The following is a 27,964-nucleotide window of genomic DNA, read 5'->3' as shown; positions in this document are numbered from 1 at the left end:
AGGTACTGTAGAGAGGTAAGCATCTCTTACTGGAAACATGTTTTCTATGCAAAAAGTCCAGGTTCAGTCCTATGGCATTTCATGTTAGAGTCTGCAAAAACTGCTGGAAAAGACTGGTCCCTTCTTGAAACTCTGGAGGTATATTGCCAATCAAAGCGGACAGTGCTAATCTGGATAGACTATAAAGCAACTTCTTCTGTGTTCTTTGCATATATGTGCCATGTTGAAACAATAAGCCAGGGGCAGTTTAGGCCTTAGATGAATAAAATACTAACATCTTGCTGATGGTTTTATGTTACTAGAGTTTCAAGTTAGCAAAAAATGTTTTGGTAGCAAAAGTTAACAAAGTAGGAAATAATACATTTTTTGCTTTAATATAATATAATATAATAATGACCTAAAACAAAATCTGGTTAAAACTGGATAGAAATATCAGTGTATATTAAATGAGATGAAAGGAACATGGTCTTCTTAGCTAAAATATCATTTTAAGATTAATGTTATTGACAAAATATTAGATCTATGAATAGATGTGCTCTCATCGAACTCAGATCTCCAACCTCCCCTGTGCCTCGCGTATAAGTCGAGGGGGGCATTTTTCAGCACAAAAAATGTGATTAAAAAGTAGACTTATACACGAGTATATGAGGTATATGATCAAGCCAACTATGTAATTTATTAAGCAAATATACTAACAATACTTTTTTGTGGTAAAATTAGGTGCCTTGACTTCTATTCGGGTCGACTTATACACAAGTATATACAGTAACTAAGGAATTGGGAAGTGGTTGAATATAATATTCCATAAAATGCAGATCAGTATGTATGTTTGTTTTCAGTTTCTGAAAATGTCTCAGTGTAATTAATGGTGATGTGTCTTTTAGTGGTGGAGTGAATGTTTTAAAGGGCACTTCCTTAAAACAGCATCTGGCATTACGTTTGAATTATTCACAGGCAGCATATGGAGAATGGGTTAAGAGAATGGGTTAGGCTGAGAAAATGATTAGGCTGTTATCCTAGCAATAGTTACATAGTATAAAACACAATTTCACCTTAGATCGAGACTATATATGTAGCTCCCAAGTGAAAATCTATTAGCTGTGCATATGAATATTTAATTTCTACAAGGTAATGTACTATTTTTTAAATGTCCTTTAGCTATGAGCAGTTTATAGAAAGGCTGAGATGTATCTCGAAGATTTAAAAAAACTAATTTTAAAGTATGTTTTAGTAAAAGAGGACCAAACTTAACATTAGAATTCTTGGTAATTTTTTCCCTGATTTTTGGTTTTGAATGTTTTTGTTTTAAAAAAATCTGTATTAAAACTTCAGTTGTAATCTAGTTAAACTGCTCTACAGATGAGGAACTTTCAGTGATGCAGGTTTTTCATTTGCTGATTCACCTGTTGATGGAGGGGGATTTATAGAGAAATAAATTTATAGAGAAATAAATATTATTAAAGCTGAGTTTTCTTCTTTAACACAGTGCAGCTTAACGTGTCTGTAACACCCGTAAGTTTGTTCCTTCATGATATTACAGGACTACATGATGATCTGAATTTTGTCTTCACTGAAATTGAAACATGCACTTGCTTTTCAGAATGCGTATTGCAACTTTTTAAGAGTGCCAATGTGGTGTAGTGGTTGGTATCAGGCTAGGATCTGGTTGATTATTAATTACTTTTGTTTAATAGAAGGGTACTTATCGCCATTGAGGACAGGAAGGGGTCTGGTTTAGGAAGGGAACTGACTGATTTATTTTAATGCTGAATTTATGTATGGTGTTAAATGAATGTAAGCAGCCCCAAGGCTGCCTGTGGCCAGGGATGGGTAGGGTATAAGTATAATAAAATAGAGTATTAGACTAGGATCCAGGAGGTCCAGGTTCACATCCCCATTCTGCCATAGAAGCTCACTGGATGATCTTGGGCCAGTCACAAACTCAGCTTAATTTTCATAATAGGATTGTTGTGTGGATAAAATTGAGCAAGAAGAATGACTTAAGTGGAGAAAAATGGAGTATTATTTTTATTTATTTAGCTGCAGAACTCAAGGTGGCTTACAATATAAATATGCTTAAAGGCTGGCTTGCACCTTTTAATAACTAGGGCATGGCTATTTACCTTTAAGTTCTGGGTAAGTCTATGTTTTTGTACTGACTGAGTCCAGTAGTCTAATCCACAGAACCTTACCAGATCTACAAGTCTCTGAATGATGGAGGACAATCATTGGCAACCTTACTTCTCTTGGTTTATCACTGGAGGCCCTTGTTATGCTCAAGCCTCAAAAATATTAAAGGTAATTAAAACAAGATTCTTTGATCAAGAGCAGCAACATTTACTGAGCCAAGCAGGAACAACAAGCTCCCCTTTATACTTTGGTATCACACCAGAGGTTGGCAAGATAGCTATGTATTTACTGCAGCTTTCTGATCCTAAGCATCGATGGGCACTTACCAGGGCCAGATGTAATGTTTTTTCCCTACCTCTACTACAGGGCCGGTTTGGTAGAGTGCATCCATATTGTCCAACTCTTATTGAAATACTCAAACATATTTTATTCAGCTGCCCAAAATATAAGCTTCTTAGGGATGCTTTATTATTACGGTATATACGTAACTGTTCTCCAAAAGTAAGCATCTTAAAACTATTTAATAGTAATGATCCTTTGGTTCGGGGTGCACAGTCCAGTTTCTATTGCAGGTCCAGATGGTAAGAGATATCTAACCTATATTGTTTTGATGTGTTTGCCTTTCTCTGTTGTGATTTTTGTCTTTTGGTATTTAAGCCTAATAAAGGTTCTGAACTACTGTATAAATTAAACAATGATAAAACACAATAAGAACAATACATATAAACAAGAATTAATTATAAATGTACATGAAATGTCACAATTTAAAATTCCAATAAGAACTGTCAATAAATAAAAACTAAATCAGTTAAATGCAGTTCTAAATAAAGCTTTCTTCAACTGCCTCTTGAAGATCAACTGTGAAGGGGCCAGGTGTGAATCACTGTGGCTTAAACAGACTGAGCTAAAAATGGATGCAGTTGGCCACCAGCCAAAATTGGGCAAAAGCACTCCAAGCCACAGCAGCAATGTTATTTTGTAAAGTGACCATTGTATCAAGAGGCACTCCCAAACACTTGACTTGTCAAGGGGAGCATAACACAGTGGTGGGATTCAACTGGTTTGCACCAGTTCAGCAGAACGGGTAGCTAATTTTTTGTGTAGTTTGGCGAACCAGCTGAATGAATCCCACCACCCCAGAGGAGGGGGAGTGAGGGGGCTTTTAGAGCCCTGTAACAGCCAGGCGCAAGCAGGCCTCCCCCAAAGGCGCATGGCCCAGAGGCCTGTGGCCTCTGACGGCTGCCGTCCCCTGGGCCTCCTGGCCAATGCTGAAGAAAGGCCCCCCCAGGCAGCACAGTGGATACCAGGCATGCAGCCCTCTCCACCAGTTCCCAGGCGTGCAGCCCACTCCGCTGGCTCCCAGGCAAGGGCCCACTTGGTGAAAGAAGCCCAGCTTCTTTGGTGGCCTGGCAGCCAGCCTGGCAGCATGCAGACCAAAGGACAGTCGCTCCCTCCCCTCCCCTCCCCTCCCCTCCAGTGGTGGGATCCAAAAAATTTAATAACAGGTTCCGATGGTGGTGGGAGGTTGCTTTAGTAACCCCTTCTCAGCACTTAGAAAAAATTAGTAACCACTTCTAGAGAAGTGGTGAGAACTGGTTGGATCCCACCTCTGCTCCTCTCGACCCAACATTGAAAGGGGGGGCACAGCAGTCAGGTAAGTGGGCAGCGCGGGGGAACGTGGCGGGGGGCCCGAACTGGTGGTTAAATCATTAGAATACTACCACTGGTATAACCCATCCAAAACTAGAGAGATTTTGAGTCCCTGGTCTGCTTTTCTATTAACCCAGACCACCTTTGTCCCATCAGGATAAAGTTTCAACTTGTTCATCCTCATCTATACCCTTTCCCACTAAAAGAACCAAGTGTGGTCAGTTGTACTTCAGCGGAAGTAGTATGCTTCCACAGGTGAAAATAGTCTCGTATGTCTATTAACCCCCCCTTCACCCACCATCACCATTGCTCGCCTGCTCACCCATCCTGTCCCCCACTTGCCACTGTTGCTCAGTTCCTTTTTCTGCTCACCCAGCAGCCACAGAGATACAAGCAAGTGTGTGTGTGGGGATGACATTGGATGTACTCACACAGATGCATGGTAGATGAAAGCCATACTTGGCATCCTCCTGGTCAGCAGGTTGTGACTGTAGGATAAAAGTTTCTCCAACAGGCTTATTCAGGCTCTTCATTGTTTGTTTCTCCGGTTCTTCTGCAAGCCAAACCTGCTGCCACTGCCCAAGAACAGCAAGTCATTCCTTTGCGGGAGTGCCAAGTTCAGGAGCACACTGCTCTGGCTGGACTCTCCATCCTTCATTCTGCTGCCGCCATAGTGTTTGTTGTGGGGTGGGGGAGGAAAAGGAGATTGTAAGCCCCTTTGAGTCTCCTTACAGGAGAGAAAGGGGGGTATAAATCCAAACTCTCTTCTTAGCGATTTTTTGAAAAAACCCGAGTTGAGAAGAATAAAATGAGCTGAAGTCATTATGGGGAAGAGAGCTGTACAAAGTTCTTCCCCCAAACGCTTTTTAAATGTCCTCAGGATATTATATTTACGCTGTGTGGAATCCATCAAAGTAACATAGTATTTCTTATTTTTAATGCTGAGAGACAGCTCAGTAGAATATTATCGTTGATAGTATTGAAAGGCACTGAGAGACATCATTCTCCCTGAGTTCTCAATAAATATCAGAGGTAGGTAGGTAGGTAGGTAGGTAGGTAGGTAGGTAGGTAGGTAGGTAGGTAGGTAGGTAGGTAGGTAGGTAGGTAGGTAGGTAGGTAGGTAGGTAGGTAGGTAGGTAGGTAGTCAGTCTTAAACTGGAGTGATGGTGTTTAGGATTCTGCTGGATATCTAATTAAAACTTAATGCAGTGTCCATTGATTTATGCAAGATGCTAGTGAAATTATACTCCATATGGTATTATAAATCTGATTTTTATTAATACCAAATTATTCACAAAATATAAACTACTGCCAGCAACTATCGCTTCTACAGAGTTTTATTTTTATTTTTAGTTATATATATTTAAGTACAGCTGACCTCAGAAACACTCCTACAGTTGTGTGGCTATTTTGATAGGTTTAAATATTATTTCACAGTTATAATTGATGGGTTTAAATATAATTACATAGATATAATTAATACAAAAATATATATAATTACACAAATATAATTAAAAGAGTAGAAAAATGTGTGCATACTGTCAAGACTGAATTGAAATGTTAAAATTCCCAATGTATTAAATAGAAAATGTAAAAAAAAGAATGTTATTTGTATAACTGTACTGATTGTAGAAAACCCTACAGAGCTAGCAAGAAATTTGAGGGAAGGGAATTGAATTGCCACAAATCTTAGTGGTGAATCCAATCATTGCTGTCTGTCTCATGTGAGTTGCATATGCATATAGTTAACAAGCTGGATTCTCTTATTAGCAGGGAATGATAGGTTGATTTTAAAAAAATTGTTAGCCTAGATCTGTTTTCAAAGAATAGGTTGTTCTGCTGTTTCCATTTATTATAGCTGTTATGTTTTATAACATAAATATATGCAAGGGTAGTAGCAGTGATTGGAAGGAATGAGAGCAGCCCCTTTGGCAGATTTGGGATTTTTAGCTGATTCAGGCATATCAGACAGGCATCAAGTATGTGATTGTCAAATGAGATGCACAACACTGTGTATTCACTGAGGTCTTCCTACCATAGTGGTTCAGACTAAAGCTGCCTGAAAAGTCTCAGTCTAAAAGATTCATTTTTCATACCTTCAGCTATGTGTACAGTTTAACTATCAGGCTTTTAAATGTGGATTTGTTTAGGATTGTATCATTTTCCTCATTACACATTATGCTAATTATTTTTACTTGGGAAAGAGAAATAAAGACCAGTTGTTTTTCAGAACTTTTTAAAAAAGCAATAAAAACAAACAACATAAAATAATCCATTAGTAACTGTGTTACCTCAAATTAAGTTAGGTCATACTAGCTGAGGTTGGTACGTTTTCAGGATGGGATATAATAGGATTTAAACAGCATGCAGAATTCCTGTTGCTATACTAGAATCTTCCCTGAAAATATACAGACAGTTAAGTCTACTTTTTTTACTGCATTAATTCTTGAAATATTTGAGGAGGATTTGTTGTATCTATGATGTCTGTTCAGATTTCAATAAGGAGGAAGTATGTGTTATGGTGGAGGCTCCTAACTGTGGGGTTCTGTTTGGCTTCCTGTTTTTATAAATGAGTGTTCTTTCCTTTCACAAAAGGCTCTTAGTATGTCCTGTGAAATAATTTCACTCCCATTACCACTACCATCTTAACTGCTGAGTATGCAGGTAGACAGCTGCTTAGCTTCCAGACACATTAGCTTTTTAAAGTGTAGACAATGCACCTCTCAAAAGCATGCAGGTGCTTTTTAGACGGCAGGAAACATGGGCAGCAGTTGTTTTCTTTCCTTATGACACAGTTCTGCCCTGACTACAGAACACTTTAGACAAAAATGATTTAGTGTCTTTTTTAAAACAACCAAAAATGTGAATGTGCTTGTATTAGATTTGTTAAAGATGTTTATAGATCAGTAAAAGCACTTAAACTGCATGACATAAATCACTTTTCATGCAAATATATCATGTCTTTTTGTACAGTTAGTTTACAGTTCCATTATTAGGGTTGTACTTTGTGCATATTTCAGATATAAAGTATGAAAGAAGCCTTAAGTAGAGTATCAGCAAATCAGCATCCTTTCCAACTTCCATATGCAAGACCTTCAGAAAGATACAGGGGTATATCTATGTTTTAAAAAGGGCCTAGAGCAAGCACTGAAAACCCTTCTCCCTCTTCTACAGCCTGGCCGGGTCCAGTTTTATACTTGTAGCTCTGCCTCCAAAGTCACATCGACTTCAGAGACCCACAGTTCAACACTGGACCTGGCCAAGTCAAGCCCAGCATTCAACTGCAGGCTCTGTCTCCAAAGTTCACATGGACTTGGAAGGTGGAGCCCACAGTTTAAAGCTGGACTTAACCAGGCAGAGACCAGTGTTGAATTATGAGCTCTGCCTCTGATATTCACATGGACTTTGGAGGTGCAGCCTGCCTGAAGTTTAAAACTGGACCTGCTCAGGTTGAGTTGAGTTCTTGGGAGGGGCCAGGCAGCCAAGGTAGCCCCACTTCTTGGTGCATAGGGCACATGCCCTGGCTGCCCCACCATAGATATCCCTGTGGAAGTCTGCCTCTGTGATTTGAGGACAAGACTCTGTCTGACAGATTTTCATCAAAAGTTCAACAATGTTGTATTTCACCACTTACACAAACATGATGTATAGTGAATAACTGTGGCTGAACTCTGTCCATTATAATTACAGAATGATAACAGTATAAGCATAAATACCCTTTCACCTCTTTCATTCAAAACGTAACTGTGCAAATCTACTTTTATATTTTGTGTTGCTTTTTAAGAGAAGATAACACCAAACCCGGGAGTGGCAAGTACAATGAAATACAAATACAATTCACCCAGTGGTGGGATTCAGCCTATTCACACCAGTTCGGTAGAACCAGTAGCTAATTTTTTGTCTAGTTCGGAGAACTGGTTGTAATCCCACCACTGAGTCCTTTCAGAACCGGTTGTTAAATTATTTGAATCCCACTACTGCATTCACCCTCTGCTGCATACAAAAAGATGAAATTTATAACAAAGTATCACAGTGCAATTAAAAACAATAATCACCACTATATTAAGTATTCAAATAACAATAGAACTCAAAACACAGGAAGAAAAGCACCTCTCCGTTTAAGACTTCTCTTAATATTGTAATCTCATTATAAACAAGACTCCGAGAATCAAGTATAATTAGTCCAATAGTAAACAAGACTCTGAAGTGGTTTTCGTGATAAGATGTCCGCTTTCAAGGATTTTTCTTCAAGGCACAAAGCTTCCTTATCATTGTAGCTTGTGTTGCATCACATTCCTATGCTTTCTTGAGTTTGAGACTGAAAACCATCCTAATAAACAATATGGCTTGTGCTGCAAACATAAATCTCACATTAAAAATATACAATGTGTATTTTATAATATACCTACAGACCCCTCAAAAATAGCTTAGAATGTATAATGAGTTTGAGCAGTCCACTTTTCTCACCTTGATACTCCTTGGACTCTTCTTGTTAGGCATGCTGCACAATTAAAAATCCTTAGTGCCTATGAACTGAAACTCAGTCCAAAGTGAGTTGCTGTTGATAAATAGTATGGCTAAGCAGGGAGGGGCACTAAACCTGCCCTGGAAAGAATTGGACTCCTTCTCCCATCAAGGTTCACAACTCAAAGATGCTGCTAGATCTGTGTTTTCAGGAATGTAGAATTGTTAACAAGTGTTGGTTGGTGAGTCATCTGTGGCTTTCTTAAAGAAGCACCACCTGGACACAGTTAATATATTCAGGTTATATTACTGCATTGTTCTTTATGCAGGGTTTCTTGATGTTTTTTGATATTAGTTTTATGCAGCCGCATTATTCTTTTGGTTTAGTGATTGTTTTTAGTCTAAAGTTGTAGGCCATCTCCAGAACTTTCTGTTGAAAACACAGAATAGAAAAAAATTGAAATAGATTTAGGTGAAAGAATCAATTTTGAAAGATGGATCTTTGTTTTTGGTTTCTTCCTTCTTTCCTCTATCATGCCTAATCCTTTTTTATTGAAGTCCCTTTAGACAAGAAATAGAATTCTCATTCATCTCAGTGGGTCACACCATTTTCTTCTGCTGTTTCATAAGTAATCACTTCTGTTTCTTTTACTGGACAACTACACTGCCAGGCTGCCAGACACTACTCAGCCAGTATTACAAATGGTTGTCCTGATACTGTGCAGCACTATCTTCATTTTTACATGACCTTATGAAAACCATAGCTCATAAATTCACTCTGGAGCTGAGGACAAATGTATTTGGGCAGGTCTTCTGCTTCCCTGTGGCCACTACCGTTGATACAGTGGAGTCAAGAAGCAACTGCCAAATTAACAGCAGAGCAGAATCATTTAAACTCGTCACCCATCCAGTGCATAAACACCTCAGAGTGCAGTTTATAACTGTATAGCCACTGAGGACCCCACAACAACTGGGGCTGACTGCCTAATGAGGTGATTTGAGGCAGATGCCACAAGAGACATGCTTTGCGGGCTCAACAACCTCCTTTGCTGCCAGCTACACACCCAACTTCCCCATCCAAACATGAATCTGGTAGAAACAACTTTCTATTCCAGACCTCTTCTAAAAGTGGTACAGCAAGCCTGCTGACCTGTTTCCAAATTTTTATGACATCCCTTCTTGTGTGAATGTGATCATAATTCCTGGTTGCCATTTTCTGGGCTAATCGAAGTAGCAGTCAGTTTCATGAATGTCCAAGAAGTCCTGTCAGGTGTGGCTTGGTACGCTGTTTTTAAAGAAAGCAAGGGAAATGAAGAAATAAAGAGGATTATCTCCTTCAGCAACAGTGAAGCATTGGGCATGGGTCCTTGAAGCATTAGTAGCACCAGAAGTTAAACCACCACTGTCAGCATTTGCTAGAATGACTTCTTGCACATAGGGAGGTTTCATCTCCTGGTAGTACTTGCAGCCTGAGAACAACTGACTTTTGATGGGTAAACTGAATCTTATTTTGTATTGAAATAAATGGTGACTAACTGACATATAAACTTACATAGCAATATAGAGAAGACAGGTCTAATATTTCTAATGCATTCACCAGTCAGTTTCATCAGTTTGTTGGTTGGTTCCACTGGGCTTCTCAGAAGTAGAGGAATAAAGCTCCCACACACCACACAGACACTGTAAAGAGGCAGTTGCATCAGTGACTGCAAGGTTAGTAAGAGAGCAGGGACTGCCTTGCAAAAAAGCTCCAGCTCCAAAGCTGATGGGGCACCTTAGTGTGTGAAATGTCCCTAAATGGGGAACAACAATGGTCAGTTCAAGTCACATTATGCAGAAAGTTTGCATTAGCCATCAAAAGGTAAAATGTACCTTTTAAGTGTTTCAGTGACAATGAGAGCCAGCATGGTGTAGCGGTTAAGAGCAGCAGTCTATAATCTGGAGAACCAAATTTGATTCATCACTCCTCTACATGAGCAGCGAACTCTGATCTGGTGAACAGGATTTGTTTCCCTTCTCCTGCACATGAAGCCTGCTGGGTGACCTTGGGCTAGTCACAGTTCTCTCAGAACTCTCCCAGCCCCACCTACCTTACAAGGTCTCTGTTGTGGGGAGAGGAAGGGAAGGAGTTTGTAAGCCGCTTTGAGACTCTTTACAGTTGAGAAAAGCGGGTTATACATCCAAACTCTTCTTCTTCTAGATTCAAAAAGATTGAGGAAGCAGCACAAGAACATATTTCCCACTTCTCAGAACAACTCAATAAGTGCACTGCAGCAGTAAAAGAGAGGAAAATGCTGATCATTAAGGTTCGTAACTCCCCAGGGAACAGTACACAGTCCATAAGCGTGTATAGACCAGGACAGAGACAACAACATATAGAGTGACAGCCTGTAAGAATGGATGGAACACCTTGTGTTTGTTTGGATGCTCAACAGTGCTGATGGTTACTTTCACAGTAGATCTTGCTATCCATCTCCTCTTTTCCTCCACTCTGTTTTTCCCAACTACATGATATATCAAACTGGTTGTGAGTTGTTAGGAGGCAGTCGTCTTAACTCTTGCTGTAATCAGAATACAGATAAAATAAAATCCGGTCTTGGAGGGTTTTTGTGTGTTTGTGTTAAGTGCTGTCAAGTCACTTCTGACTTATGGCAACCTTATGAATTAATGATCTCCAAAACATACTATCCTTAACAGCCTTGCATAGGTCTAGCAAACTGAGGGCCATAGCTTGAATCAATCCATATTGTGTTGGGTCTTCCTCTTTTTTCCGCCTTCCTTCAATCTTTGCTAGCATTATTATCCTTTCTAGTGACTCTTGTCTTCTCATAGTGTGACCAAAGCATGATAGCCTCAGTTTGATCATTTTAATTTTTAGACACAGACGTGATTTGATCTAAAAACTACTTATTTGTCATCTTGGAAGTCCACGGTATCTGTATAATTCCATTCCAACACCATTTCAAATAAATCAACTTTCTTTCTGTCATCTTATTTCATTGTCCAACTTCAGTGGCATATAGTTTGTGGGAATCATAGACCCCACTCCCAGGGACTGTCTTATGCTGAAACACATTAAGGTCAATGATTTAGGTAAGGGGGGTTTTCTCGGGTTCAAAACCCCCCCCCCCATTACATGTCTGAAGCTCCGCCTCCGTTTGTGTTTTTTATTTTTAGGGTTTTTTTGTTTTTGGCCTGTAGGGGGCGCAATTTTTAGGATAGCAGCACCAACATTTTTGGGGAGAGTCTCCTGATGATACTACCCATTTTTGATGTGGTTTGGTTCAGGGGGTCCAAAGTTATGGACTCCCAAAGGGGGTGCCCCATCCCCCATTGTTTTCAATGGGAGCTAATAGAAGATAGGGGCTACATCTTTGAGGGTCCATAACTTTGGACCCCCTGAACCAAACTTCACCAAAACTGGGTGGTATCATAAGGAGAGTCTCTTACTGATGCCACCCAGGTTTGGTGAAGTTTGGTCCAGGGGGTCCAAAGCTATGGACTCCCAAAGGGGGTGCCCCATCCCCATTGTTTTCAAAGGGAGCTATAGAAGATGGGGCTACACATTTGAGGGGCCATAACTTTGGACCCCCTGAACCAGACTTCACCAGACCTGGTTGGTATCATTAGGAGAGTCTCCTAAAAATACCCTGAAATTTTGGTGCTGCTAGCTTAACAATTGCACCTCTGACAGCAAGCACCTCCCAAGTTTCCCCAGATTTTCCTTTTAAATCCACCCTCTTCAGCATGGATTTAAAGGGAGAATCTGGTGTCCCCAGTTTAAACATTGAAAGTGATGCTGTTTCAGGGTGGGGGATAATGCACCCCAAAACAGCATCACTTTCAATGTTGTTTTAACTGGGGACCCCAGATTCACCCTTTAAGGCTGCCAGATGAGATCAGAGCTCTGCGGGATACACAGAGTTTCTGCAGGCCCTGCAAAATGGACCTGTTCCACCAGACGTTTGGCCAGCCGGGGTAACATCGAATTTTGCTACAAATTAACATCTGGCCTCCCGTGGGCGTAAGGAAGAGGAGGGGGAAAAACAAATTTTTCTGACACCATCAACAAATTATGGTTCTTTTAACTTTGTGAGGGTGGAATATTTTAGCTGTTTTAATGTTTTAATGTATTTAATTGTTGTGAACCGCCCTGAGCCCCTTGTGGGAGGGCTGTATATAAATTGAATAAATGAAATGAAGGTGGATTTAAAAGAAGAATCTGGACTCTCTAGTTTAAACACCATTGAAAGTGATGCTGTTTGGGGGTGAATTCCAGCATCACAGCGGCCACCCATTTATTTATTTTTATTTTATTAAACTTATAGGCCGCCTTATCCCCGGAGGGCTCATGGGGTGGGGGGTTGCAAAACTCAGATTTTGCACTGAGCTTCATTTTCCCTAGCTGCGCCTCTGTCCAGAGGGGATGGCAGAAGGGGCTGCCAGCTGGGAGCCCAGCTGGTGGGGGAGGGCTGAGGCGGGGAGTCTGCCATCCCCGGCCTTAGAGAGCTGCTTTTATAAGCACTGAGGCTGGGGCGGGGCTTGGGGAGGTGTGGCCATGCCCCAGGGACGGGGGGGCGTGGCCCCACCCGGAACCCTCCCCATAAAAAATCTATACCTACGTCCCTGATTAAGGTGAACAATGAACAAGCAAAACAGTACACAGTTGCCCATTCTTAGGGTTGACATGGGATACATACTCCATACTTTCCTTCTTTATCTGTCTGGAATGTCTCAGTTTGGAGGAAAGGATCTCTGGCGTTTGAATCTCTGTCTCCGGCGTTTTGGACTGATTCTTGAGAAGATAAGTGCTCTTCTTGCACCAATATTTTTTTTTATCTAGGACCTGCTATCAGGTCGCCATTTCTGTGCTTTTTTCCTCCTGTCATAAGAATAAAATACATTGCTTTATATTGCATATTTTTATATTTGGGATTTATATTTTGAGATCTTTAGTGGGAGTTGTTTCACTTAGGATTGCCCTTGGGCCACTCCAGTTACACTCCTAGGGATGATGCCATTTTTTGGATTTTGAAACAGCAGCAGTGTAACCATTGTGCTACAACTGGTGGTGTTCCCTGGTGTGTTTTTCTTCAGAAGGGTGAAGGATCCCAAACTTAGTTAGAATCCTGTCTTCTACTGGGGGGGGGGGGGCAAGACATCTTGCTTGAGATATGCTCGTCACCACTTGCAGGGAGGCAGGAACCAATCAGAATTCTTTTTGCCGCCCCTTCCTGTGTGGGTCTCCGCCTCTCTTTCCTCAGTATTTGTTCCTGCCTTTGCAGGGTGTGCAGAACAATCGGAGGACCGGGAGGAGGCAGGCTCGACCAGCGCACCAAGGCAAGAACCCGGCCCGGTCTGTACATAGGGAGAGGGGATGGCATGGTGCCCCAAACGGGCAATGGCGGCTCGTTAGCCCCCAACCCGGGCCCCTCCCACAGGGACTTAGCAGTTCCCGCCAATTTGGCTGTCTCAACCTGGCAAACAGCTCCCCCTGCTGACCTTGCGGAGCTATTGCGGGCTGAGATTGAAAAAGCATTAACGGCTAGAGAACAGCAAGCATTGTCCCAAAGGGGAAATTATGCCCAACGCCACCAAACTTCCTCCCAACCCAATTTAACCAGGGGAAATGGATCAGGGTACCATAGAAACCCAATAGCATTCCCAGAAGAGGAAGATGAGGGCTCAGACAAAGCAGAAGGGGAGGAAGTGGAAAGGTTTTCTGAAGGTGAAGATTCCTCAGAAGAGGCATCTGACCAATCTAACAAATTTTTTAAGAATGAGGACTTACTCATGTTAATAAATAAAACGGTCTCAGCCCTAGACCTGAGGGACAAAGAGGATGCAGAAGACCCAGTGGACCCCTTGGGGGAGGGCCCCTCTTCCAAAACCATTAAAGGATTCCCTAAAGGGAAAGAGAATTATTTTCCAAAAGATTCTGAAAAGGAAAAATTCTTTCCAGTGCCTGAGTACTACGTTAAGCGTATCAAAAAGGAATGGCTTAATCCTGCCGGCAGGAAAGCACTGCCAGCAGGAAGCACCACCTTCAAAAAGACCTACCTATTACCCCTTCCGTTCCATTCGATGCTTAAGAGCCCTCCTGTAGACTCCCCAGTAGCGTACCTACACACGGGAGGACTAGTTACTAAGGAAGGAGAGGGATCCATTAAAGACCTTCTCGACTGCAGGTCAGAAGCTGCCTTGCGCAGGTCTCATGACTGGTTAGTGGCAATCCTTAAATCCTTAACACCTGCATCAACAGTGTCCAGAGCAGCCATGGAATGGCTCAAAAGAATCTTAGAGAGGCTTCCAGCTGAAGAAACGGCCCTGAGGGAAGGGGTAGAGAGAGTACTGATAGCAAACGCCTTTATAGCAGATGCAACCATGGATGCCATCACTTTAACAGCTAGGACAATGGCCTCCAACAGGGTAGCAAGACGCAATGCCTGGCTACGCCCATGGCAAGCAGATACACAATCAAAGCATGTAGTAGCAGCCTACTCCTATTTTGGAGAAGCGATATTTGGGAAAGAGCTGGACCAGGTCCTCATAGAAACCAAAGACAAAAAGAAGGCCATGCCCAAATCTGTCAAACCAGAGACAAATCAAATGTACCAAAAAGCAACATTTCGTTCCCATAGAACGCTACCTAGGGTTTCCAGAGAAGGCACACGTCCCAGCTGGAACAGTCAGGGCAGCTTTCAAAACCAGGATTCCTTTCAGAACAAATCTAGCTTTTGCCCCTTCAACAAGCAAGGCAAGAACTTCAAGCCAGAACGTAACAAACAATGACTGCTTGGACCCCCCAGTGGGGGGTCGCCTTGCAAAATTCGGCTATCAGTGGCAGGGCGAACACGTGGACAAATGGGTACATCAAGCAGTGCAAAACGGCTACACAATAGAGCTTTGGTCAATTCCAAAATCCCACTTTGTCCACTCCCCACTGTCCAAGGACCCAAAAAAGGCAAAAATAACACTACAAGCGATAGAACACCTAATCCAGATCCAGGCTATAAAGACTGTTCCGATGCAGGAAAAATCACTAGGGATATATTCACACTTCTTTACGGTCCCCAAAAAATCAGGGGACTACAGAGCAGTGTTGAATTTGAGGCACCTCAACAAATTTGTAAAAACACCAAAATTCAAGATGGAAACACTGGGGTCCATATCACTTGCCCTACAGCACGGAGACTTTCTCACGTCACTAGACCTGAAAGAAGCATACCTGCATGTCATGATCCACCCGTCCCACAGAAGGTTCCTCAGGTTTGCGGTGGGAGGAAGGCACCTCCAGTACAGAACCCTTCCATTTGGGCTAGCAACCGCACCGAGAACGTTCTCAAAGATCCTACTAGCCCCCATCATTCTACTCAGACAACAGGGAATACACATATACCCCTACCTAGACGACCTGTTGGTCCGATCCAGGTCATTCCAACAGGGAGTCAAGGACATAGGAACAGTACAACAGGTCTTACAACAACACGGGTTCCTCATAAACAGAGAAAAAAGCTCCCTTACGCCAGCGCCACAATTAGATCACTTAGGAACCACGATAGACACCAGAGCAGACACTCTATTCATCCCACAGGAAAAAATATCAAAAATCAAACAGGCCACCAGAAAGGTAATTGCAGCACGCCAGCACTCGCTACTACAACTGGCAAGTCTTCTAGGGCTGTTCATATCGGTGATAGACTTGTCCCAATGGGCATGCTTTCGCACGTGACCTCTGCAACTATTCCTGAGACCATTCCAGACAGACATCATCCTGAAGAAAGACAAAAAGCTAATTCTTCCTACAGCGGTCAAGAACAGTCTACTCTGGTGGCTGAAACAAAGCAACCTCACCAAAGGGAAGAGGTATCTTCACGAACCCAGACCACAGGTGTTCACCGACGCCTGCCTCAAGGGTTGGGGGGCCACCCTAGACAGACAGTTTGTACAGAAGACCTGGTCAGCACAGGAATCCAGGTTGCCCATAAACTTGCTAGAAACAAGAGCCATACTCTTCGCGCTGGAACACTTCCAGTTGAGACTCAGGGACAAACACGTGATAGTCAGAACAGACAATGTCACGGCAAAAATGTATATAAACAATCAGGGAGGATCAAGGTCAAAACAACTCCACCTGGAGGCGGCAAAAATCCTCCAGTGGGCAGAAAGGAACGTGCCGTCCCTGGAATCACAGCACATCCAAGGGAAGAGAAACAAAAAAGCAGACTGGTTGAGCAGGCAACAAATCCAGGAAGGAGAGTGGCAACTCAATCCTTGAGTTTTCCAGAAGATCACAGACACCCTGGGACTCCCAAAGGTGGATCTATTCGTATCTTCGAACAACACCCAAGTGGAACTGTTCATGACCAGGTCTTCAACCACAGAGCGATAGACACAGACGCGTTGGCAACACCCTGGCCACCAGGGCTGATGTACGCCTTCCCTCCATTCCCACTGATCCCCAGAGTGCTAAGGAAAATAAAACAAGAAAGAGCAACGACTATACTGATAGCTCCAAATTGGCCCAGGAGACCCTGGTATTCATTGATTCAGGAAGTGAAAATAGCTCCCCCAATGCACTTGTGTCTAGAACCCGACCTTCTGCTACAGGGTCCGATCAGCTTCCCAGACCCAGAATGGCTGCAACTGACCGCGTGGCTTGTGAGAGGAGACGCTTGATCCGGAAAGGATTTTCCACCAAGGTAACAAACACCATCTTAGCAGCACGTAAACGATCCACAATTAACATCTACAATTCATCTTGGAAGGCGTTCGTGAAATGGAGCAAATGTCACGCAGTGGACCCGGAACACCCCTCTATTCAGAATATCCTGGGATTCCTGGAAACCTGGGCTTAGGAGCTCCACCTTAAAACGGCAACTAGCGGCAATAGCAACGGTGTGCCCATCCATAAACGGCACACCCATCACTACACAAAAAGACACCATGACCTTCCTCCGGGGAGTCAAGTTATCCCAACCTCCGACAATACATAGATTTCCATCCTGGAAATTACACACAGTGCTGACGGCTCTCACAAGGCAGCCATTTGAACCGATCCAAACCACAAACATAAAGTGGGTAAGAATGAAGACTTTATTCCTAATCGCTATCACGTCAGCAAGGAGAGTCTCGGAACTTCAAGCCCTGTCTACTAATTCCAAGTTGTGCATTTTTCACAAAGACAGAGTTACCCTGAGACCAGACCCAGCGTTCATTCCCAAAGTGAACTCTTCGTTCCATAGGAGGCAAGACATCACGATACCCAACTTCATGCCAAATCCTGAGCATCCAAAAGAACATTTATGGCATACTCTGGACGTCAGAAGAGCGCTAAAAGCCTTCTTGATAAGATCTGAACAAATCAGGAAGTCGGAAACCTTATTTATCAACATTCAACCCCCCCAAGGTGGGTCTCCCTATGTCCAAGGCAGCCATCAGCTCAACCTTGAAAGCAACAATAATAGAGGCCTACAAGGCCAATGGCCTACCAAGTCCACCGGGAGTGTCCGCGCACTCGATCAGGAGTGCAGCAACCAACGCAGCACTAAGAAACCGTGCTTCGGTGGAGGAGATATGCAAAGCTGCAATCTGGTCGTCAATCTCCTCCTTCGTAAGACACTATAAGCTTCCTTTAATTGCGGACACAGAAGTGGCCTTCGGCAAGAGAGTTCTGGAAACGATCATCGGAGATTAAAGAGACACATTTCACGAACGCCTTCCAGTGTCCCCTAATTGGGGACACTGCTCGGGGAGGTCCCAAGCAAGATGTCCCCCCCCCCCCCCCCAGGAGAAGAGTCCATTGGATACTTACCATGAAGGGCTTTTCTACTGGAGGGAAGGGAAGACATCTTGGCCCTCCCTGGTCTCTATTTCTTTCTGATGATACGTTCTGAACATTAATGTAAATAGGATAAGGGTAGGATGGAGCCAATCCATGCTGTAGTTATTGTTTTGTTCAATGTTGTAATTGTTATGTTGATCCGTTCTATGTTGAGTGGATGTTTGAGTGGGTCTCATTCCTACTGCTGTGTCAGACGGGATACTGAGGAAAGAGAGGCGGAGACCCACACAGGAAGGGGCGGCAAAAAGAATTCTGATTGGTTCCTGCCTCCCTGCAAGTGGTGACGAGCATATCTCAAGCAAGATGTCTTCCCTTCCCTCCAGTAGAAAAGCCCTTCACGGTAAGTATCCAATGGACTCTTCACACATCTTCCATAAATTGTAAATCATGCTTTGGTTGTTGTAGGTTTAGGTGACAATAGTGGTTTTGCTGTTCTCTCATACTATCTGCTGCTGTTCTTTGTGCTCCACTGATCAAGCCATTACCGTATATACTTGTGTATAAGCCGACTCGTGTATAAGCCGAGGCACCTAATTTTACTACCAAAACCTGGGAAAACGTATTGACTCGCTGCAGGTGATAAGCTTGCTGGGTGGGAAGCCAGGGCAGAGGGAGCTCCTTATTTGGGCAGTGACTCTTCCTGATGTCATTGCCCAAATAAGGAGCTCCCTCCACCTCCCAGTTGCCTGGGCTTCCTCAAACCCAGCCGGGAGGTGGAGGGAGCTCCTTATTTGGGCAATGACATCAGGGGGAGTCACTGCCCAAATAAGGAGCTCCCTCCACCTCCTGGCTGGGTTTGAGGAAGCCCAGCCAGCCAGGGTTCCCCTTCACCCTCCCAGGAGGGCAGCAACAAGCGGCTTGTGCAGCCGCAGGGAGGTCGTCCTGGCCACGCCCCCAGCCTCGGCAGAGGCCTGAAGAGCCGGTGACTCATGTATAAGCCGAGGGGGCATTTTTCAGGCTTAAAACAGGGCTGAAAAACTCGGCTTATACGCGAGTATATACGATATTTTCTCTTTCATTGTTAATCCTTTCATCTTCAGAACTTAGACATTCAGTCAGAATCATTGGATAACTTCTATGTTAAGCACAGTTGGAGATGAAAGCAGTTATTTAAGTAGGGTCTAATCTATCACCTTTTGTATAAAGAAGAGTTTAATAGAAAGGGTTGGGGCAAGTCTGAAGCTAGAATTGTCAGACAGTCATTACTTTAAAACTGCATTTCTTAGACCCATAAGGGTTAATAAATGACCTCTAATACCATTTATAAAATTTAGACATCTATCTAGCATATTCTATATTTTTAAGACTTTATTCATTCCAGCCAACTAATTATGATAACCCCAAACTTTTGTGGTGAATTAAATGTACCTTGGGCGGTTCCTATTTCTGTTTTTTATTGCCCTTTTAGGATTTATTGAAAAAAAAAGTGATTGGAATCTGTAGGCTTTCACTGTTCTTCTAAATATATGCTACAGTGACGTTGGTATAGAATTTTTATGCGGTGGGTTCGGATAGTGGGGCTCAGGGGTGGGACCACACCCCTACCTGTCCCTGGGGGCATGGCCACACCTCCCCGACCTCAGTGTTTATAAAAGTAGCTCTCCGAGGCTGGGGATGGCAGTCTCCCGCCCCCAGCGGGCAGCTGGCAGTCCTGCCCTCCCCTCTGGGGAGGCTGGGGGTGGGGCTTGTGGGGGCATGGCCATGCCCCCAGGGGTGGATGGGGATGTGCCCTGACCCCCACCCCCTGGACTCAGTGCTTATAAAAGCAGCTCTCTGATGCCAGGCTCTTCCTGCCCCTGCCCCTCCCTGCCAGCTGGGGTCCCAGCGGCAGTCCCTTCTGTGCTCCCCTCTGGAAAAGCCAGAAGAGACTGCTGTCCCAGCCTCGGAGAGCTGCTTTTATAAACACTGAGGCCAGGGGTTGGGGCTTGGGGAGGCATGGCCATGTCCCCAGGAGTGGGTGGGGGCATGGTCATGCCCCCTTAACCCCACCCCCCACCCTCAGTGCTTATAAAACCCGCTCTCTGAAGCCAGGGATAGCAGTCTCTTGTGGCCTCTCCAGAGGGGAGGGCAGACGGAACTGCTGGCTGCCTGCTCAGCTGGTGGGGCGGGGGACGGAGCATCTTCTCCAGGCAGGGGCTGGTGGGGGGAGCCCCACCCTGTGGGGGGCAGTGGGTGTTCAAGCAAGCCAGACATGTAAATGGGGGGGGGTTGAACCCTTGCTCAAGAAGAAACAGCTGTTAGAGTGATCCAGGTGGACATTTATAGTAGCTGGACTTCAGCCTGCAAGGAAATAAAAATGTGGCATTCTAAGTAAGCCGCTCCCTGCCTGTGTTCTCTTTTGCACTGTTAAGGGAAGAACAAGTGCAAATACTCAGGCTGGGTGCCTGAGATGTTGCAGAGTACTTTGGAATGATTAAGCATAGGTTGAATGATAGCTTGAGAAAGAAGGACATGGTTTCTTTCATTTTGTGAACAAATCATTCCACTGAAAATGCAGATGGAAAATCTCAAGAAATTCAAAAGAGTGATGACAAGTTTATAAGTACTTTCAGTTCCAAACGCTGAAATGATTGCTTATTCTAAGGTGCTCTTCTCACTTGACATTAGTTGTTAAGATGGTGTTTGGTTGCTGTTTTAAAGTAATGAGAATGAAAATTCTGTGAGGTCTCTATAAGAAAATAAGTCAACTGAGGCTTAATTATCTGCCTTGCTGTCAACTCAGGGATTATTTAGGCAGACAAAATAACCATTACAATATTTCATAATGGAAGCTATTTCAACAGTATTTAAGGATAATTCATTTAGTTGGTTAATTTGCACAGGATATTTATTGTTTGCCAGATCATGTTAAAATAAATTCCAGTTGGCTATGTTTAGTCTTTTATAGAAAAATCTTATGGCATCTTAAAGATAAACATTTGTTCTGGCATAAGGTTTTCAAAGCAATTGTAAACTGTTGTGGGTTTTCCAGGCTGTATGGCTATGGTCTGGTATTTTTGCTCCTAACGTTTTGCCCAGTGTGTTGCCTTTCCTTCTGCTGCTTCTGCTTCTGCTTCTGCTTCTCCTTTTTCTTCTTGAGCAAGGCTTCATATTTAGCTGAGCAGAGTCAGTGTATGACAAACGTGTGATTTATAGACATTAGGAGATGTTTTATTCACAACTAACTTCTACAACCATTTAAAAACGTATTTTGCATTGAGATCCTGGTCATACACACAAACGGAGTCATATAATATTGCTTATGATGGTTTCTTAATCAAACTTTTAAATTTGAATTTTCAACAGTGTAGTCATTGTAAACCCTTCTAAGCTTTGGGCTTGATTCAGTTACTTCTACCTTTTGGAAAAAAGTGGCTGATTGGAGACATTCAGAGATTTAAGGAAGACTAGATAATCTTTCTCTTCCGTCACTTCTTACTACTTGTATACTTGGTGATATTGACATGGGAGATGCAGTCAAGTGTTCAATTCATGTTACTCACAGGTGACATAAATCTTCAGAGGTTCATTATCACTTTTGACATTCTGTAGGAGATTTTTAATCAGTTAGGTTGCAGTATTTATAATAATATGAGTTGCAAGTAATACGGCCTGCATAACAAGATACATCTGCAATATGAGAACAAGAATGAAATGAACTGATCACTGCTTCTGAATATTGACTGGCTAGATATCAATTGCTGACCTTTCTTGAAATGGTTGAACTAATTCAGCGTCAGTGTGAATGAACATTGCTCTCAAAGGCATTGGAATATGATAATTTTGTTTTGGTCTCATTTCCACCTCAACATAGGGAAGGGCAAAATAGTCTAGTTTGCTTTTTAGGGCAAATGCTGTTCTTTCTCGCTAGTAACCCATGGTATTTTGATTTTCTAAAAGAAGTTCTGATATACCTCCTTGAAGAACAGTTACCTGTATTTCTGTGGTTATACTGCAAATCATTTTTGTAATATCCGATCCTTCAACCATTAAAAGCAACAAAAGTATTTCTTCTTTAGTTATGTGTGTGTGTGTATACGCACATATATAAACACACACAGGAAAAACATAATTGTAATACACTAAGTTATTGATATGGTAGTTTGAATAGTAAATCAGTATGTGGGATACCCAGGTTCAAATGCCCTACATCTGCCATAAACTTTTTTGGGGAACCTGAGCAGTTTACTCTCTTTCAACCTAACCATCCTCTCAGGGTTGTTTGTTAAGGTTAAAATTAAAAGAGAATGATGTATGCAGCTCTGAACTATTTGGAGAAAGGGTTAGCTAAAAATGTACTAGATAAGTCGATTGATCCTCACCATCATGTGAAATGGCAAATTGTGCTGTTAGTGCTTATGTATGAGTTCATAAATGCACTCATAGTAGAAGCAGGATAACAGCTATTAACAACTCTTTTGTATATATCCACTTACACACAGATGTAAGTTCTATGTATCTAGGGAGAGAAATTTGAAACTTGTGGAATGACAACTGACAAAAAGAACATTTGAAAACAGCATTTCTTTCTGAAATGCAAAAGAGGGACTTGCACATATATGAAAATTAGGATTGTTTCTGGTAATTACAGTGGCATACGTGCACTAATTCCAGATTACTCAAACAAGTGAAGCAAGTAAGACTAGACATAAGAAATATACAGTCTGTAGTATCACAATCTAGCAGGGTTGCCAAGCCTTGGGCAGGACTCGGGGCTGTGATGCTGGCTGTATTGCTAAGTCATTTCCAGGTTTTCCCAAGAAGTGACATAGAATAATAGCCCTAGGAATAGCTGGAAACTCTATTCCCATGAGCTTCCCTATGTTACTTCAAGGTTTTCCTCAGAATAGACATAGCAATGTAGCTAACATTGTCCTTTTTGTCCTTTTGTCACTGCTCCAAGTTTTGGTGGGCAACAAAGACTGCTGGTGGGGATGCCTTTCAGCATAGTGATTACATGACTAGAGCTATCTGCCTCCAAATGCTGTTTTTGTTCCCTAGTACCCCATGTAACCTCTGTTGTAGCTTTATGTTACCTACTAAATGTGCATTGTTGGTCAGTATTCATTTTTCTTTCAGCCAACCAACCAGAGTTCTACAATGTTATGCATATAGGTTGAATAGAATTCTTGTTCTAAATGTTGTTGGTAGGTTAAAATATTTGATACAGTTCCAGTAGGAACTGGTTTACATCATCATATTTTTCATTCTTCAGCATGCGATGCATATCTAGAACTTTGTCACATATAGCACCAGAATGATTAGAGGCATTAATCATGATAATTTTACCATTGCCACTAAAATGCAGAATTACAAATGCCTTTCATTTTGATGTACCTGAAAGAATTTGAGTGCAATCTAGAGAATATTTAAGTGGACAGATGCCTCAGTGTGCCTGAAGAGCCCTTGAAGTTTGTGAATCTAAATACACATCCCTGTGGCAGATGTTCATAGTATTTTGATTGTTCAAGAGAGATCACCTGTGAACCAAATGACCAATAGTGCTCTCTGAAGAAAAATGAAGTTTCAAATATACCACTAAACCTGTGAATTATTGGTATATGACAGTTATGGTTAAGTGTATTCCTGTTACACATTCCATTGTTTCAGCATTAAATGGAGGGTTTTTTTCCTTTTTAACACACGTTTCTTTTAAATGCTAAACGTGAATATTTGCATGCTTATTATTTAGGTCCCTGGTTCCAGGCATTTGGTGGAACAAGTAGAAGAAAGAACTAACTGATAATCTACTTTACACTTTCAAAGACACAAAATCTCAGATTTTGAATGCTAAAACTTTCTTTTTCTAAATCTGACATTAACAGGAACCCCAAGAGAGTCATCCACTCCTTTCTATGTAACAATTAAAGCTAAAGTTAATTAAACAGGCTCCTCAATCTAATTTAAACCCTCTAGCAATGGGAAGCTCAAATTAAGAATCTTTCCAACAGCAATCAAAGTGATTCATTCTCTCAACAGCTCCTTCTTTTTTGGACTGTTCAAACTTGCCCTACAAGTTTAGATTGAAATTAAGAACTTGACATTCTAGCTCAGAAATAACTCAGTCTTTCAAACAACAATTAAGGCTGACAAAATATGCGGTATTTTATAATTCTAGAAGCAAGTGCAGATTTGTCAACTTCAGACTGTAAAATGTAAAATGTGGTTCTAATTCTGATTTTCTTATGAGCAGATTTCGCTTTAATTACTGGGATTTGTGTATGTTTGCATAGAATTGTATCCAGGTTAAAACAAAATCAAACCAGATAGTAATTTAACATTTTAATGGATTCTAAATGTTGTGCTTAAGCCTTTCCCCACACAAAGCGTCAAGATTGGATTGTCAGAATTTTTATCCCTAGTATAAGCAACTTGTACTCCAGACAAGAAGCTAATGTTAGGACAGAATATGGAAAAACAGATCGGTTTCCAATGAGAAAGATGTAAGACAAGGATATATTTTATCTATCTATTTAATCTATATTCAGAACATATCATAAGGAAAGTTGAACTAGAGTTGATGAAGGTGGAGTGTGTGGGACATTAACAGTTTGGAAATATACAGATGACTCCACATTACTGGTAGAAAATAATGAAGACTTAAAGAGACTACCGATGCATGTTAAAGCAGAAAATGTCAAAGCAGGATTACAGCTGAAAATCAAGAACACAAAAATAATGACTACTGGGGAATTTAATCTTAGGGAAATCAAAAATGGTTCAAGATTTGCTGTTCCTTGTCTCCATCATCAACCAAAAGGGAGATTGCAACCAACAATTCAGAAGGAGATTGAGACTGGGGAGGGTAGTCATGAAGGAGATAGAAAAAAATTAACAGCCCAGTCTAGATGAGGGGAGCCTAATAGCCTTTAGGAGTGGCGGAGGGCTACTCTGACACATTTGCCCCGTCTGCCAGTGTAAGGGGAACCTACGCTGGCAGAGGGAACAAATCCTGCCACCCCACAGCTCCACGGCAGCAAAACCTGGAGGTGGACACCACCAGTGAGCAACACTAGTGTTCAAGTGGATGTGGGGGGGGGGGGGGCAGAGCATTCCCATGGTAGAGCCAACTTTAGTCGACGTCCTCCTGGCTTTGCTAACCAGGACTGCCACTGCTAGGGCTTCAGACTATGGAGGCCTTCCAGGCAGTTAGGTTTTTTCCTTTTTACTGCCTCCCTGTGCCGTCTGGTCCTGCCCCCAACAAGTCAGCCTGTGGATTGGGCTGTAAGTGTAAGGATGTGTCACTGGCAGCCAAGATAAATCAATTCATAGTGTTCCCCATTACTATGCATGGGTATGAAAGTTGGACAATGAAGAAAGTTGCTGTCCTGCTGTGAGGGGATATCTCCCACTTCCCCTATACCCAAAGGCAGGAATGTTCCCTAATTCTTCTGATGCCTGTTTCTTCTGATCTTCTCACTGGTCAGCTTTACTATAAATAACCGTCTAGGCGGGTTATTTAATTGCCCCACCCCATACATCACTAAAGTACATGTGTAAGTGAACCAGCTTAAGGAACTAAGGTGATCCTGTGTTTGATCTCAGAGGTTATCCTAGACTCGGCTTTTCAAAGTTCAGCCATAAAATATAAGAATTTTATTAACTCCTCAGAGGAATAGGATAAGGGTGGGGAGAGATTTGGTGAGATGGAAAGCAGCAGATTTATATACAAATATTAAGATGTTCTTAATAGTACAGTTCAGATGGCATTTGACTGATAAGATTTCAGTTTGTTACGGATTTCTAAATTCTTGGAAATAGGATAGTGGTTATGGAGCTTTGATTCAGACTTGCACTCAGAGGTTCTTGTGTAAATCCCGGTGCCCAAAATCTAGAAGGAATGGAATATTCACATAATTCCATTTTAACTGTTAGACTTCCCCAATCTGTACGATCACTTCAGAGCTTTTGAAGTAAATCTATCTCAGAACTAGGGATGGGAATTCTTCTCTCACATAAAATTTACTTTCCTCTCCTGGTTAGATGTTGGTCCCTCTCTAACAACATCTTTCTCACTCAGCCACCTCAATCTGTTCTGCATACACAGTTCAGGAGTTGAAGTTGCTGTGTTCTAGAACCTGGGCTAGGAATTCCCCCCCGCCCCAGGGGTTTATTCCCAGAGGTGTTTATTCTCTCAGAGGTGGACTGGTAATGGCAAATTATTTGGTCATGTGGGGGGGGGGGCGTCAAATCGGGCCGTTGCCCCACGCCACCCTCTAGCTCCCACCAAAGCCAAGTTCTGTGTGCTGATTGCCCATCATCGGTGCCGTTGCCCCGGCAGCCTGCTGCCTCCCTGCCTGTGTTGCCTTGACCTGCTGCCTCAGCTTGTTGTCTCTCTTCATCCTCTGTCCCTCAGCCTCATCTACATCATTGGAGGGAGGCCGAAAAGAGAGAGGAAGCTGAGCAGGAAGATGTGGGCAGGGCCAAGGGATGGAAGTCGAAGAGAGATCATGAGGCAGCAGCTGAGCTGGGCAGGTGGGAGAAACTGCTGGCGGCTGGGAGAGAGGAGTTCAGGAAGTTGCCAGGTTGCTTGAGAGAGTTTCACAAGAGCAAAGATTTCCAGGGGCAGGGTAAGATTATGATCTAGTAGTAAAGAGCAATCATTGCCAGAGTGCCGACCTTGGGGGTGGAGATGTTGGTGTTGTGACTTTGCGTGGCTGGAGAGATGTTGCATGCAATGGGGGCTCTCCACCGATTCGATGGGAGGTGGGGAGGATAGGGAATCCTGTCTTGCGTGCCCTCCTCCCCCCAAATATGCCTCTGGCGGGAGATGAGAAGCCCCTCTTTGTTCCCCCCTTGCTTTTCTCGGCAGGTCCTGCGGTCGCTGTGGGGTCCTTGCCAGCTTAAACTACACCTTAGGGAGAATGCTAGAACCAAGATGTTTAACATTGCTCTCAGTCTGCCTTTATTTGCCACCTCCCTCCATGTTTGCTGCTTCTCCCATATACCATGATTAGGAGTTTAAAAGACCGCAAAATACCAAGGCAGGTACAATGCATTGTACATCCCTCCCTGTTCTCAAAGGGAAAAATTGGTTATTCCTGAATAACTTGTTTACTGCCTAGCTTTCCAACAAAGTTCTATGGTGAATGGTCCCTGATTCTTTGGGTCTATCTCAGTTTTCTGTCCTAGATGGTTGATTGAAGCATTTCTCATGACACAGATGATAACCACTAATGTGAGAAAAGCATGTCTGTTTAATAATATTTTATCCCATCAGGTCCTGTTTACTCTGAAGTAGGTCCCATTGTATTCAGTCAGAATTGCTCCTAGGTATAAAATATTGTCAGTGATTGAAATAATATTTAAATACTAAAATGTATTGTACTGCCAATTTAAAACTTCATTTGATCTTTTATTTTATGCCTGGCATCACTGCCTTGTCATTAAGACTTTTAAAGGCAAAATCTGGTTGTCTTTTATTTTATTTTTGTTTGAAAGTGACTCTTAATTACAAAATTTACTGTGAAATCCTAGGAAGAGTTTCTCCAGTCTAAGCCCATAAAAATCAGTGGTTATAGACTGTAGTAAGTCATCATATTATTGCACTGCTAGTATATAGCTGTTAGAAAGAAAATAATCAGTAGTAAAATATGCTAAATATCTGTCTGAATAAGTGTAAGTAAATTTATGGCTCACAGCTGGGGAAAGAGGAAAAGATTGTCATCCAAAATGCTCTTGTTGAAAAATTTTAAGTGCATGGTATTTCCAACAGTGCTACAAAGGAAGGAGTCATTTGAAGGAGAGTTATTGAAGTCATTTTCTTTTCTGCTTTTAGAACTCTCAGAGCACAAGAGGAGTGCCGGGGAGAGCAGCTGGGGGATAAAGATATTCATCTTAAAGCAGCACACAACTGAAACCAAGGTGTCAGCTACATTTTGGCAGCTGTAGGTTTGC

At 42.5% G+C, this 27,964-nt stretch overlaps 1 protein-coding gene across 4 annotated transcripts in view; it reads left to right on the top strand.

The window, feature by feature from the left end:
- The window catches only part of SRGAP1 (SLIT-ROBO Rho GTPase activating protein 1), a 143,446-nt gene that overhangs the window by 37,631 nt on the left and 77,851 nt on the right, over window positions 1-27,964 (top strand). Inside the window, exon 2 of one of the 4 annotated variants that reach the window (XM_048499494.1) lies at window positions 15,871-15,874. The exons of the other annotated variants lie outside the window; for them this stretch is intronic. Within the exon in view, the coding sequence (XP_048355451.1) occupies window positions 15,871-15,874 (4 nt within the window). The remainder of the gene's footprint in view (window positions 1-15,870; window positions 15,875-27,964) is intronic. 4 annotated transcript variants of the gene reach the window in all.

Source organism: Sphaerodactylus townsendi, linkage group LG06 (assembly GCF_021028975.2).
Source record: "Sphaerodactylus townsendi isolate TG3544 linkage group LG06, MPM_Stown_v2.3, whole genome shotgun sequence".
In the NCBI taxonomy this organism is placed as follows: Eukaryota; Metazoa; Chordata; class Lepidosauria; order Squamata; family Sphaerodactylidae; genus Sphaerodactylus; species Sphaerodactylus townsendi.
The sequence above is the reverse complement of the archived record's forward strand: the minus strand, read 5'-3'. Positions and strand labels throughout refer to the sequence as shown.